We start from the raw sequence: 16,274 nt of genomic DNA on the forward strand, positions 1-16,274 counted from the left end.
TTTTCTGTTTAATAAAGATAATTATCACCTGCTTTGCAGAGGTCTGTGACACTCAAATGAGAAAACAAGCAAACACCTAGCAGCTGTGTGGCTCTGCTACTGCTAAGTGTGATAACTGCTTTAAAAAGGCTCTGCGCCCTGTGCTGGGTCAGCTTTGCAGCCACTGGCTCTGGAGGATCGGGGACTGGGGACTCTACACTTCATGCTTTCCCCATGCACTTTACTCAGGAAGTTGAAAATGGCTTTTGTCGGGCAAGCATAGGAGGTGATTTAGTCAGGATTCCTATTTAGTTTGCACACTTCTCTTGCCATAACATACTTGGTGGCCCTTATCCTTTACTGCACCCACACCCCTCTCCAAACAATGCCTGTCATTTAATAAAACAAATGGACTTGATTGGAGAAAACAGGGGGTGAGAATGAAGGAGGAGACTCACTGGGCTCTCACACTGGCAACTGCTGGTGATCTTTCAGCCCTGCCCCCACTGCACCCTTGCATAGGATCAGGAGCCCTTTCCACTCTGATTGGAATTAAGCTATTTACATCACACTTCAGCAGTCATGTGTGTCTTCGAGCACACGACAACCTGGTAGCGGGGACCTCTTACTCATGCACAAATACAACCTTTCTCTTCTTCCCTGCTCCCTTTTCTGCCTCCGCTCATTGCACAGCCTTCTCAAGGTTGATCTCCCATGGGGGTAACATTTCACAATAGTAAGTTCACAGTGCTGATGGCTCAAGTCTTCATTTCATTCTTTGCAGAAAATAACTGCAGTATATGTATGTTCCTGGAGACAAGGAGAAGCCTCAGTGCTGCCAATCGGGAATCAGTGGAGGCAGGCTGGTGGCAGGGACAGGTGGGCAAGCATGGACGGGCCCTGCCTCATGCAGAGCTTTGAAGCCTATGGAACCAATACTGATCAAGAGCTACTAGAGACAAGGCAGTGGACACAGTAGAATTAGGATAGATTGGGACAACCAATTCTCCTGCCTTAATCCAAACTAATCACCTAGAAGTGGTTTAATTTGTAAGGTAACAACCTTTTTTTGTAAGCAGCTCTAACCTTCTGGGTCTGCAAAGGCTGTGAGCTTAAGCACTGGGTGCATGAGAGTGAGAGTAGAGACCTTCCTGAGTGAAGTCCAGAGGAGTAAACACACAGATAACAAAGCTTTTCTGGCCAGATCGCTTCTTCATCCAACCTTGGTTCTCAGCACTGGATCCAGAGCATTTCTAAATTTGCTAGCTCGCACCTGCCTTCTGGTGAGATGGCTCAGTAAAGGCTCAGTGCCCAAAGCTCACAGTGAAGAGGAGCGAAAAGACTCCTGCAAGTGGTCCTCTGATATCTACACTCATCATTCTGTTGCCATGAAAAACATCACAACCAAAAGCAAATCAGTTTAGGAGATGAAAATATTTTCTTAGCGCCCATTTCCAGGTCACAGTCCATCATTGAAGGAAGTCAAGGTGAGAACTCAAGGCAGGAACCTGGAGACAGGAACCATGGAAGGATGATGCTTACTGATCAACTCTACGTTTTCTTATTCGCATATTCAGTCATTCCCTTATATCATCTAGGACCAGTTGCCTATAGTGATGGTTCCCACCACAGTATCTTGTACTCTCCTGCATCAATTAATAGTCAAGGCAACCCCTCACTGACCAGCCTCGTATATAGTCAGTCACTCAAGTTGACAGTTGATGCTAACTAGAACAAGACAATTGGTACCATACATAAATAAATGTAGTAACATTTTTCTTTATTGGCATGTTAGTTAAACTTGCCTTCACTGTTTTTCTTTAGTTATTATTATCTTGTAAATAAAATTATTTGGGGGACCGAGCTTCCAAACTTTGGGACAGCTTCATTAATCTTATTAAATAACATTAAATCAAAATCAGTGCAGTGGGAGAAAGGAACAGAATGGGAAAGTTTTAAAGAGAGTATAATAAATATCTAAATGAGCAACCACAAGAAGCTATTTTTGAAGGAGTAATTAGAGGAGATTTTCTGAGAGGAGCCATATGAAGAAATAGCAAAGAATGGAGAGGCATGATGAGCAGGTGGCAGTCTGTGATGCCAGCTACCGAGGAGGCATGTGTCACCATCACCCACTTTCTCTCTGTGTGCCTTCTACTGTCAATGAGTAACAGAGACCCTAAAACAATGGCTTCAATTTCAGCAAATAAGAACGAAAAGGTAAGTAATCTACAAGTTCAAAGGGCACACATACATTTATTCAAATACCTATGTATGAATGTATGCATGTGCATACAGACAACATGCACACATATACACATGGATAAATGCATATGCAAATACATACATATGCACTCACTTGTATATACAGGCACATAATGCACATTCACTCATATATATGCCTACATGTATGGAAATATGCACACATATACACAAATACATAGACATGCATATATACACAAATACACACATACATATTCACATACATATATATTCAAACACAAATGAACATATGTACACACATATATATGCACATGCATAAACATAGGCAGGCTTCTATAAACACTAAGATGAAAACTCACTTTGCGAGACTATCTATCCACAAAACACCGACAACACCATATTTATTAAATTACCAGCTTTGTTTCGATACTATAACATACCTGCCTCAACATGGCAGAGCTGAAGCCATTGTGTCAAAGGAGAAGAACTTTCCAATCTGTGAGTTGCTCTCTGGTTTATAGCCCATCTTATGCCTTGCCAATATGTGCGGAATCCTGCCATCAATAAATCACCTTTAAAAGTACTGTGGTTGGGAAAGTCTCCATTAGTGACACTACTTGGGCTCCAAGTCTGTGCAGCCCAGATCTCTGAACACTCACTGCTGCGTTGCTACGTGGTGTGTTAATGTTCCCTTATGTCACCCACTATTGATTATATCACCATTCAAGATATAAAAATCTTTACTTTTCTGAAAGTTCTAACTACTGGAAGGAAAATTACAGTATTTAATGATGTGATCATAAAGATAATACAGGTCTGCAGGAGTCTGACAAGTGGGACTTGATACATTTTCTATGACTACTGGACATGGATCTAAACATCCTACTGTGTTGATTCTGAACCAAGGATAAGAACTGGGAGTTCTTAAGTCACAGATGCCTCTGATAGGAAGGACAAAGGCAGAAGGCTACTTGCAGGCATGAAAGCACTAAAGGATGTATTCTCACCCACAGGTGTCTGGACTGTGCAGAGACAGGTGCTGCTTCTGGTGGCAATTTTAAGATGCCCCCCCGCCCCCCTCAAATTTGCTTCCTGTTATAACATGGTGGCCTTTGGCTCAGTTATCCTTTCTGACATGACAGCCTCGGACTGAATTCCAGTATGGCTTCTTACAAGTAGAGTCATAGTATCTGTCACTAAAATCAGTGCCCTTCAAGTTCTTCGGAGCTGTAGACAATGGGGTACCCATAGAGTACAAGATGCATTAAGGAGTCAAAGGCTGCTCAGTCAGTAATCACGATCAGTCAGTACAGTAAGGCTTCATGTCAACCTGTTAGAATTCATAAGCAGGTCTTACCGCAGAGAAAAAAACAAGTGGGTTGTATTCTCAGGAAGTAGCCTCTCTATGAGTGGCCTCTGTGCAAATGAAAAATCCAGCACATAATATGATACGTGGAGTGTTAGAAACACTAAGCTAAGTCAACATGATGGCCATGGTGAAGATTTATATTTAAAAACACTGTTTGGCTGAGAATCTGAGCTGGACTATGTGTGTGCAGAGACTATAGAATGATATCCAGTGCCTTGCTCTGATGCCCTCTACCTCATTCCCTTGAGACAAGATCTCCCACAGAACATAGAGCAAGGCTATTGGCAAGCATCTGCTTTCCCCATAGACCATACCCAGGTCCTCAGGCTTATAGACAAAGAGCTCTTACCTACAGAGGAACAGCTTCAGCTCCTCCAAACCAATGGCTGTATTGTGAAACCACTATCTTTATACGTTTCAAAACTATTTTCCTAAGTACAGAGGAAAAACACATTGAACAATTGCTCCAGGTCTCCACTTTGCACTGTGCCTGGCAGCTGTGTATTTGACAGATATGTCCTTGGAGAGCTGTCAACAAAGACAATATTTCTTAAAACTCCTACCCCTTAGTAAATTTGGGTGGAGGCATTTTTCTGGAAAAGGAGGCACACTGGGTGTCTTGGTGACAAGCTGGGATATGACAAGTCAGATTAATGACGCTAACATTGATCATGGCCTCTTCAGAACGCCTTGACCGTCTCCCACTCCCAGGAGAAAAGTCAGAAGTCTGGCTGATGGGCAGAGCTGATTCAGTTTCAGCTCTTGGAAATTTATAAGGGATTATGAGTAGGACAGGAACTGTAGGAACAGTTGCTGAAATGGAAAAGAGTTACTGAAGAAAATCAGAAATTAGACTCTGAACCATAAGGCAAGCAGAGAGAGTCATGCACTGTGAATTGCGAATGAATAGACAGGATGAAGCAGAGGCTTCACCTGCTGACAGTGGAGAGCAAGAGAAGAGCAGGCTCTAAGAGCTCAGAAGAACCTAGAAAAGTGTTAGATTAACCTTTCAACGGCTGCGAGTAAGCTCCTTATTTCCTAAGTTCGTATTTCACATGACAATCCTTTTATGAATCCTCTTGTCTTCAACTTGTTGAATGAGTTTCTATCCCTGTGACCATAAGGACCCAGCACACTATAGACTAACAGGAAGAAAGAAGCCTTAGTAGAAGCAGAGCAGTACATGCCAAACCCTGATGAGGTGGCTGCCTTGGGAATCCTGGAGCTCCTCCAGGAGCCCAACTCTATCAATTTAGCACTTTTACCTGGGGCACCTCCTAGGGCAGGTATTTGACAGGAAGCTGTGTTCTTCAGGAAAGCTCAAAGTCTCTCTGGTAGAAGTAACCTTGAGCAAACTCATGGAGTCCAGTGCCACCACCACAAACTAACCAGGCTTCCTTTTTAAGGATGTTTCCCAGCTGCATATCTCAATGAAGTTAGTATTGAATGATCCATTCAGGCGCAGTGTGTCTCAGCACTAGGGACTTGCTAATCCAAGCATAGGAAACCTCATGTCCAAGAAAGACAAAGACAATAACTCTCGAAAAATTGTCCATGGCTTACAGAATCCTGCCAGGGGCGCCAGTCTCACATCCTGAATCTCCTTTGTGATAATCCTTTCAATAAGCCTCAAGGTGAACACCTTTCTTTTGCTCGTTTGATCAAAGTTCAATTCTAAGTTTATTTAAAATGATATAAGTAATTAAAAAAAAGATAAAAAGTCACAAAACGGACCCAGACTGACTTAAGCTCTAAGAGTGGAAAATGAGAGGCCACCTACCTACATGTTACAATGAAAATACCAAGTTCATCTGGGATTGGTGTTACACATCTTTAATCCTAGGACTCTGGAGGCAGAGACATGAAGATCTATTTTGCATTAGAGGCCAGCCTGGTCTACAAAGCAAGTTCCAGGGCAGCAAGGGCATCACATGGAGAACCCCTGTCATACTGGATTACAGATGCTGGGAATCCTGAAGCAGTAAGTGGGGCAGGCCTCCCCTTTTCCTCCACTGGTGAAGACATATTTGTGCTCCAACTTTAAGAATGAGCAGTGTTCATAATACTACCTTTAATTCATGGGTGCTGCTATTATTTTGGACATTCTTTTTGTGTTATTGAATAATAACTTCAGTCTCTAGTCCTTCTTCTGGGAAGTGTTCCTTTCAAGGAGCAGCTAGCTGTGCTGTGTGATGTGGTCCATGCAGAACAACCTACTCCAGTGCCCTCCGCTGTCTTCATGCTCATTTTCCCATGCAGCTGAGGCTGCAGAGGCCAATGGGAAGAGACACTGTAGCTCCTGGGATTCATACGCATCCTTATTACTTAGAGCTGTGTGACCTGGTCTGAGTCCCTCACTTACAATGGTAGTCATAGCTCATGAGTCCTCTGGAAAGATGCACATGTCTATAGCAGAAGGTGGGTGGAGACTGTGCTGGCTGCTTGGTGCATAGACAGTGTTTTGAAGAAGGATCAGTTGATCCAGGTGAAGTGATATGCAAGGAATCCTGTCAGACATCTTTGTCCAGGATCTGCCACAGAGGGCACTCGACACTTAGGTTTAAACGATTCCAAGTTAGTGTAAATTACTATAAGCAGACTGGAGTGTTGGTGCTAATTCACACAAACTAATGATAGAATTACAGGACTCACATATATGTCTACTTGAAACTTTATAGGGATTGGAGCTCTTGCACTAACAAAAATTGCATCCTGTATCCTTATCACATTCAACAGCTATCTGAAGAACTAAGCATTGATTTTCAGCTTTTTAGAGATAAGTCGATTAGTGTAATCCCCTTTAAGTTGCTCTTGCTAATGTAGAATGGTGAGTCTTCTTTCAAAAAGCCAAGTTAGCTGGCCACAGACCTAATTTCCTAATGTAATTTTTTTCTTTCTGGGTCTCCTTTGTCATTATGGAAAAAAAAAGAAAATGCTATATGTCAGAAGTCTTAGAAGAATAATGGAAACACTAAAATTATTTCAATAGTAAAGTCTTACAAAATTACATTTTAAATGACAGTTTTGTTGGCTGTGAGACTCCACTCTTGTGTGAGGTCTTCTGTCCCTGGCAATGTTATTGACTTTTCTTTGGTCCTCCATTCATGGAGTGTTGCTTGAAGCCACGCCCATGTCAGGTCAAAGTGCTGCCACCTGAAGCCTCCAGTGTGATGTTTCCCCAAACTGTCATGTACTGTTTCATCTCTTCAAGCAGCCCAGGAAAGTGGATCACAACCCTCTCTTTTCAGATTCCAACTTCTAAATTTGGGGAGTAACGTGTAGTTGCTGACCCTCTACAAATGTTCACTAGTGACAATATATTTGCCCATCCTCTAGCCAAGGCAGTGGTACTTAAAATTCCTGGAACTCAATTTCCCTAATGTGGTAAGCCTTTGGCTATCCTTTGCAATGGTATAGCAGAGGGGCAGGTCCAGTGGGACAATTATGGGTTGGGACACCAATACAAAAGTAGATTTTAAGCTTGCAATTAGCTTCATAGCAAAGTGTATTGAGGTGAAATGTGGAAAATAAGATTAGAAAAATGGGGAAAACACAGATTTACTTAAAGTAGAATGCTGATATATCTATGTAAGTTGCCTGCTTTGACTTTGAATGTGCCTGGGACATTGGATATTATCATCATAATATGTAATATTACTTTTAGCATATATCAAACACAATATGGCATAATTTTAGAATTACTTGTGTGTCTGTGTGTGTGTGTGTCTGTCTGTCTGTCTGTTTGTCTAAGAGAAGGTGTGTGCACCTGAATGAAGATACCTGATGAGGCTAAAGGTGCCCAATGGTCCTCGATCTGGAGTTCCAGGTGATTTTGAACCATCATCCAGGATTCTGGGAACATCTCTGGTCCTCTGCAATAGCAGTATGTGCTCTAACCTCTGAGTCACATCTACAGGCCCATATTTATATGCATTGAAATTTTTAATGCAACCTTTTTTCTGATAGTGTGTTTTATTCTGTCTGAAAGTTATGATATACCTGAGTTAGCCTTGAACTCTTGTTAATCCTCCTGCTTCAGCCTCTCAATTGCTGGAATTATGTGTAACCACACAATACACATATCTTTAAAGTCCTTTCTTCCTTCCTTCCTTTCTTGTGACAAGGTCTTTCTATGTAGTCTTATCTGTCTTGGAACTCATTCTGTAGACCAGGCTGACCTCAAACTCACAGAAAATGAGGCCAACCTCTTTCTCCTGAGTGCTTGGATTAAAGGAGTTCACCACCACACCCAACTATATTTTCTTTCTTTATTAAAATTTTATTTATATTTATTTTATATGTGTGCAGGTTTTGTTTGTGTGCATATATGTGAACCAAAGCATAGATTATTCTCAGAGTCCAAAAGAGTGCTTCAGATCCCCTGGAACTGAAGATACACACCATGGTGAGCCAGCACATGGTCCCTGGGAACAGGTCCTCGGAAGAGCAACAAGTTTCTCACACACCTTGACATTTTCTTCTTGTTTTATCCCACTTCTCCCTAAATGCCTTTGCTAATGTTTATGCACTGTGTCAGTGAGTTGTGGTATTGCTTGTGTGGTGGCTGAAGAACTAGCAAAAAAAAAAAAAAAAAAAAAAAAAAAAAAAAAAAAAAAAAAAAGAACAAACAAGACTTTTTTGGGAGGGTAAAGAGAAATGTCTCCAGTCACCCTAGCACTGTTGACTGTAAGATGTGGAGTTATTTTATGTATCACAAGGCCAGAAGAGACTCTGCCAAGGAAATCATCTCTTTTCAAAGATATCAAAATTCAAAGAAGCATTAACATCTTTGATTCATCATAATAAAGTGTTAGGGTTCAGCCATCGGCGCAAGCTTACCAGGCTGTGCAACTGCTGTATAGAAATGTTCTTGTTAAAGATAGGATTTATGACATATGCTTCCCAGAGCTGTTTTTTTTAAGCTAATCTTTTTTGAACAAGACTTTAAATTTAATATGAATAAAGTTCACGCTCACCATTTGCAGAACCTGACTCAGGTTCTAGAAAACAAAGCCCACAGAAGTCATCCTTCCTAAGAGCAGAAGAGGAGCTGAGCATCCAGGAAGACCCAGCCCTTTTCTGCAATTTTCAACACCTGCTATGTAAGCTCTAACTAGCCAATAGCACAGAGAACTTCACTTTGATCTTTGAATACTGTTGATAAGAAAACTGTGCAAACGTACAAAACTACAGGCTTTCTTCCTTGACCAACTAACTGAGATCTATGGAGAGACCCAACTCTAAAACTCCTAGGTAGATACTCCAAGGACTCTACATGGATGTGTTTTGGAGAAGTGACTGACATGTTTACTGCCCCACTATTCATAATATCCAAAGTATGGAAACAGCCTGGAACCCCCCACCACACACACATGCATTAACATATAATATGCTATATATAGGAATAGTGGAGTTTACCCACCACAGAGAACCACCAAACTGCCATTTACTAGAGAATTGGTAGGATCGTATGTAATCGCATTAAATGAAATAAGCCAGACACAGACATGTGCATTGTCTTAGGTGGGACTGACCATGGGCATGCTTAGGAGATGAGAGGAATAGGTTGGAAGGAGGATGAAATGGAAGAGGGTGAGGGGGGGAAAGAGAGAAAACATATGATTATGTGAGTGTGTGTGTGTGTGTGTGTGTGAGAGAGAGAGAGAGAGAGAGAGAGAGAGAGAGAGAGAGAGAGAGAGAGAGAATAGATAATAATTATTTAAGGAGAGAAATAAGCATAACACACATAGAAAATGTCATAATGAGGCCTATAATCTTGGAAGTTAACTAAAAATGACTTAAAAATTAAGTTTCTTATTAACAACTAATACATCTTTTTGTGCTTTTGTGTGTATGGGGGTTGCACATGCGGGTACGTGACTGAATATGTACATGTGCTTTCACGTGCGGAAGCCCCAACATGACAGTGGTATTTTATTGGATGGCTTTCTACTTCTGTTTCCTAAGGCATGGTGTCTTGCCGAACCTTGCTGAGCTTGCTAATTGAGCTAGTCTGGATAGACAGCCAGATCCAGTGATCTCCTGGTGTCTCAGTCGCTAAAATGCTAGAACCACAGGCGGATGTCACACCTGCCTGACTTTTATGTGTGCCCTGGGATCTGAACTCCAGTCTACAGGCTTATAGTACTGAGGGCTTTAGCCACTGAGCCACCTCCTCAGCCCCTTTCCCATAAGGGACCTTCAGCAAGGAAGCTAAGCAATCTCTAAGGTAGATAGATAATGGTTACATTCATCTTTGTGAACTGTTTCCTTGTGTCTAAAAGCTGCAGACAAACAGATGCCAGACTTCTGTTCTGTGTTAAGATGCCTGTAATTAAAAGTCACTCTGGCTCTCTTGGGTATCAGATACAAAGCTGTGAAATGCAAAGGAGTATGTGACAAATACAATCATTTTCATCATGCTTCTCTCTGGGTGTCTGTATGAGTGTCGGTGTGCGTGAGAGCTACATGGTCCAAGACAATCTCAAGCCTCAAGCCTCACTTTCCACCATGTTTAAAGTGGAGTCCTGTGTTGTTTGCCACTGCACACACCCAGCAAGCCTATGAGACTGGATTTCAGCCTCCCATCTCACCACGGAGCATCAGGATTGCAGGTATGCACTGCCTTGTCTGGTCGTATGTGTGTTTTGGGATCCAAACAAAGGTTCTCATGGCAAGCCTATCACACCATCTCTCCCCCACTGCCTCCTTTAGAGGAATGAGAAAGGCCAATCAGGAATTCATTCCATCGAAGTGAAATGTTTAAGCTTTACATTGATTTAGTTCTTAACAGCACCCACCTTTTGAAAACATTGTTTTCTTTCCCACCCCCAGTATAGTTTTTACTTTACTTCCAGTGTGTCGACTTTTTTTTTTTTTTTTTGTCAATTAAAACTGAAGGGGATGCAGATGTCTTTAGCAAAGGAGAATTTACAGGACATGACAGAACACCTGCACACAGGAACTCATTGAGGTTGGGACTGCATGCACAAGGCTTGTGCAAGATAAAGTTACCCAGAATCCCAGTGTGGATGAGGGACAAACTTATGTATCCTCACCTCTAATGGCCAATGGCTTCTGAGAGAGGGAGCGTCTGTTTCGTTTTGCAATGTGGTTGGTCCATGAGAGGTTACCCACGTCCCAGAAAATGCGCTATGCACATGCTCATGTAGGCAGACTGAGCACTAAGTGGAAGCAGTGGATACTAAAACAATATGAAACAGGGAGCACAAGAGGTTGCTATTGGCAGCAGGGAAGGAGGGAGGAGTTGACTCTAGAACCACATCATGAGGAAGACAGGCTGGAGATCCACATCTTAGAGACCGGTGCATTGATACACACCAGTGATCCCAACATTAGGGAGACACATTGAGGTCGAGCAGGAATAAAGGCCTGTTTTGAGAACTATGAATCCAGCACAGTGGGAAGCTAGTTTTGTTGACTGAAATACAGGGTCAACCTGCTTTCTCTTTTTCTGTCTCTTAGAAGGTGCTCACAATGACACCACAAGCTTGAAGCTCTTGGTTGAGAAATCAGGCCATAAACCCTGTACTGTTCTTTAATACCATCCTCCTGGCCTCCCACTCATGATTTCTCTGCTGGAACCTGCCTGGCCTGGTCTAATTCAGTCCCTGTGCCTAGGATATATATAGGAGTTTATAAATCAGAACACCTAAATAGGAAATTTTTTAATACTTAGGAAGAAAAGGAAAACACCAAAGAATCTTCAATGGAGCTAAAATATGGAGTTTGATGTCGAAACAGGGTCTACACAAATATCCAGAGACAGTGGCATGTCTTCATGCTACCTGATTGCTATCTAGGTCCGAAACTAGCTGCTCAGAAGAGAACCCTAAAGATATGTCAGAGACTGTCTCTTGAAGAGCCACTGTGGTGAGGCACTTGGAGGTGCTTGCCAATGGGTATTACCATGTATGCTAGCTCTTTGACAACCTCCATGCACAAGCTGAGCTATAACCCAGGGTTGAAGGAACTGTTGTTGGGCTCAGTACATAGGCATCTTTACTTCTCTATTTGCTAGGCTTCATTTCTTAGGTTCACAAATGACTTGTGATGTCACCCAATGGTATCCTTCAACGGAAGAATGGATGCAAAAAATGTGGTATATATACACAATGGAGTACTATTCAGCCATCAGAAACAATGAATTCATGAAATTCTTAGAAAAATGGATGGAGTTGGAGAACATCATACTAAGTGAGGTAACCCAGTCTCAAAAGATCAATCATGGTATGCACTCACTAATAAGTGGATATTAGCCTAGAAAATTGGAATATCAAAAACATAATCCACACATCAAATGAGGTACAAGAAGAATGGAGGTGTGGCCACTGGTTCTGGAAAGACTCAGTATAGCAGCATAGGGCAAAACCAGAACAGGGAAGTGGGAAGGGGTGGATGGGAGAACAGGGGGAGGGAAGGGGGCTTGTGTGACTTTCAGGGAGTGGGGGGCCAGAAAAGGGAAAATCATTTGAAATGTAAATAAAAAGTATATCAAATAAAAATAAAGAAAAAAATAAACACAGCATCTCTGTGCAGGGAGATAGCTGCTTGAATGGTTGGGAGCATCAAGAATAGCAGGAAGGGAGACCTGGGGGTGGGGAGCACTTTCTGGAAAACTCTGTGGTTAAGAAAGACTTCTCAATGGGAGGCAAAATGAAGGTTTAAATCATACTGGTTGTTACAAGGGAATTAGGCTGCTGTGTAAACAAACTCGCTCACCTGTATCCTTTTAATATTTGGCTGTATCATGTATTCTGTGCTGTATCACCCCCCCCCCCGACTCCAGGCTCATGTCTATGTGGGACAGTAAATTTCATTCTGACTTTATGGCTCCGGAGGTCTCTCCTACAGTGAGCCATCACTCTAGCAAATCCAGGTAGTGCTGCCTTGAAGTAGGCATTTCTTGCATATACTGACCAGTGCTACAGGACTCTGACCTGACCCAGAGAATTAAGTAGATAAAGCATGCTGTCTGCTGTGCAACTGGACAAAGCCAGCTGACAGAACCAGCATCAGGCGGTGGACTTCCACGTGTTAGGGAGGATCAAGCAGGACCAAGCCTCCTATAGGAGAAGATATGCTCACATGTCTGAGCTACATACTTCCTCTTCTTTCATGTCTGTGAAATAGATACAATTAAGCCTGTCAAATACAATAAGAATGAGACACACAGGTAAGAGGGACATTGGCTAATAATATGTTTCACAAAAACAGTCAAGAGTTGGAGCAGATGGTTGTAGATCTGGCAATTACATAAGTCTTCTGCTCCAAGAAGTATGTTCTAGGGGATGGGGAGTAGTTAGGTGTATCTAATTTCAGTGAATTTATGTTTATCAACATATTTCTGTTATAAAAGTTAGGTTTTTCAGGGTAACTCAAAAGGAATAAGATTACCTAGGATTACCGTTAGCTAGGTTATTTGTATTAGAAAATACTTTCCCTGGCATCCCATTTCCCTAGAAACACCCAGGTGGTAGTAAGTAGGTGGTTCCCACCACCATGGGTTTAGCCCTAGAGCAACCCCAGCAGCCTGCTTCCTTCTCCAGGTCAGTGGCCCAAGGGCACTTGATGGATCTAAACCTTTGATTGCCTTCATGTATTAAGGGAATGCCAGACAAGCACCTCTAGATCCTGTCTAATGCCCCGTACACTTCTGCAGACTGAGTGCTTGCTGGAGAGACGTGTGTACATGTGTTGATACTAGGACAAGCAGGCTCCTGTCTTAGAGCTCTTGTCAACAATACTCTTGCAGGCACTGTGCCTGTGGAAGAATGGGTAACACATCGGTTTTATAAATCTGGGCACATGAAGTTTCAATTTCCCAAATGCATTTTTAATAACATGAGAGTCCCTATTTTGTATAAAGGTCTGCGTTTTAAATAAAAGGAAAATCAATGCTTATATAAAGCCATAACCTAAAAAGCAAGCTAATTATTTGTGTCAACACAAGCTTTAAAGCTGCCACCCGATTTTCGGTTGATTTATGAGACAGGGTGTTCCCTACTTAAATTGGAACTTTATTACAAACACTTTCTTTCACGATGATTTATTCATTACAGAAATCAATGGGGGTTGCATCTTGTGAAAACCAAGATTTTATTGATAGCCAGGTGAATATATTGAGAACTGGAGCTCAACTCAGGGAAGCCTACTCAGGACACAGGCTTTCAAGGTTCAAGATTAATATGTTTTTTAAAAATTCATCTTGTAGACATCAAAAACGCCCAGATGATGGATGGGGCTAACAAGGTCCTTATTTAATTATAATTAATGGTGGAGGCAACATATAAAGAATGGGCTTCATTTTCAGCTGCTTGAGAGAAATAATGTGTCATACATAAATCTGTCATATACTACGAGGCCAATACATGCAGCAGGTACTGCAGATATATCATAGGGGTCCTGTTGACTCTGCAGCAGCTTCTGTTCACAGTACTATCTTAAAAGTAAGTATACATCCAAAGAAGCACCCATGGGGTTTGGCTTGACAATCATCCTTATCTCTGCTGTTGACATGATGGGATGGTGGGGGTGAGGAGGGAAGGGCGAAGGAGAAGCCAGAGGACATCACGAAGAAGGAATTGGGAGATGGCGGTTAAAACCCACAAGAGAACACAAGAAGGAATAGTTCATGGTGTCTGCTGCTTACTTAGCTAAGACCAGTTTCAAAATTAGAAGAATGTTTTCTTTGTTTCTGTGTCTGTGGAAGCATCTCCTTTGGGAGAACGGAGCAATCACCCATTGAGGAAGATCACTGGAATGTGAGAGGCAGGTAGAGGCCACAGAGGGCTTCCAGGAGATCCCATGTCTCTTAATTCTCCAGGATCTCCAAGTAGGGAGGACTGCAAGGGACCACCACAAAGCTCAGCAATGTGGCAAAACTATAAATGCATTTTTTTAAAGTTATTTTATGTTTTAAATGGGCTTAGGAAATCATGTTGGTTTCTCTCCATGTTGATTTTCAAACACGTTGTATTTTTGTTACTGTCTCCCCAGCCCCAGCCCTCATCTCTGCCTTTTCTTCCTATTTACTTTGTTCTAGTGTCTTTCACATGCCTCTCCTGTAAAGTCTGCTTTTATGCAACCCCATGAATTCCTTTCTAGTTTCCTGGCCTATAAGAATGTTCTGCATACACAGGTATATATATTTCTCTAACTGCCAAAGGTGTTTTTTTGTTTTTTTGTTTTTGTTTTTTTTTAGTTCTCTTTTTCTATCAGAAAAGTAGAGAAAACATCCACCCTAAACCTTTGACAAAGGAGTATTTAGAAATTCCTAGGGTATAGGAATTTGCTTGCATATTGACTGCTATGGCTATTGACCAACTGTGTGAATAATCTCCTTGCTGTGTTACATTTAAAAAAATAGGGATGGGACGACTTTGGTATTCAAACCAAGCAGAGAGAAAAGGGCTGATGTAGAACATCTTTTCCTATGTGACAATTTAATTAGTATAGGCTTTTTAGTAGTGATCTGAGACTAACTTCAGCCAGAACATATACATCCTCCAACAAGGCCACATCTCCCAACAGTGCCACTGTTGGGCCAAGTATATTCAAATCACCACACCATGATTTGCAAACTGAGGGAGCATGGCCTTGTTGGGAGCCACATTCTGAAGCTCACATATGAAGAAAGTACAGGGAGTCCATTTGCGGTGTTTTATTTTTAATTATTGAATTTATTATTTGATGTATCCATACACTCACAAAATTCATTTTTAATCAAGTTCCTTTTCAATTCCTGTCATTCTGCCTAGCTTCTATTTTTGTTTGTAACTTAGAGTTGAAACAAAGCTGTGTGATATTGTGGGATAGAAATTATTATACACACAGGCAAAGATATAGTGACTTTACCTCTCCCTGAGTCTATCAGAACCCAATAGTTCAGAAGAGAAGGGATGGAGCCCTGTGAGCTTCTTCCAGATCCAGAACTTAGAATATGTTAATTTTTTGTAAGTTGAATGGTTTTCTGTTGGCCACTTATCAATGGAATCCCTTTCTTCTGTATTAATAAATATTACTGATAACTAGAAATATGCAGGGTACTGGCATAAAGGATAGAAGAAATCAGATGCAAACAAAATATTTCAGAATTACACTGCTGAAGACAGCTATGCTTGGCTAAATAATATTATCTCTATTTTTAGGCTCATGACATGTAAACTACTAAATTTTATATCTATGTTTTTCAAGTATAAGAATGGTTTAGGACTAAATATTGTGTCAAGATTCATTTGAATTTTTAAGTATAACCTGTGTACTCACCTACTTTATCTAAGTCTCTAATAGCATAGACTGCAGTGAATGTTTATTTGTTATGTGTAAGGTAAGTACAATGAATGGTAGTATAAATTTATTAACTGTCAGAGGTCTAAGGATCATGAACCAGTGTTGGCCCAGTATTGGCTACATACCTTTCAAAGCTGATTGCTTCTACATAAATGAGAGCATTTGTTAAAATAAGTTTCTTTTTCTTTCTTTCGTAATATCACAAAATCTCAGAGTGACAAAGGACCAGAATGTTTTATTTATTCGGTTACTGCCTTCTTACCTTGGAACTGAGCATTGAATCCCTTACGCCGGTGATTGCTGTCAGATGTGAAGTGGAGACGGAGCCAGTTCTTGCTGCTTATCACAGGGGATGGGAGGTTCATGCCTGTGAGCCTAGAAAAGAGAAAGA

At 41.4% G+C, this 16,274-nt stretch overlaps 1 protein-coding gene across 1 annotated transcript in view; it reads right to left on the reverse strand.

Annotated features, from left to right (window-relative positions):
* The window catches only part of Csmd1 (CUB and Sushi multiple domains 1), a 1,354,421-nt gene that overhangs the window by 590,667 nt on the left and 747,480 nt on the right, over positions 1 to 16,274 (reverse strand). Inside the window, exon 6 of the mRNA XM_052162855.1 lies at positions 16,146 to 16,258. Coding sequence (XP_052018815.1) covers positions 16,146 to 16,258 — 113 coding nt within the window. The remainder of the gene's footprint in view (positions 1 to 16,145; positions 16,259 to 16,274) is intronic.

Source organism: Apodemus sylvaticus, chromosome 18, assembly GCF_947179515.1.
Source record: "Apodemus sylvaticus chromosome 18, mApoSyl1.1, whole genome shotgun sequence".
Classification (NCBI taxonomy): Eukaryota; Metazoa; Chordata; class Mammalia; order Rodentia; family Muridae; genus Apodemus; species Apodemus sylvaticus.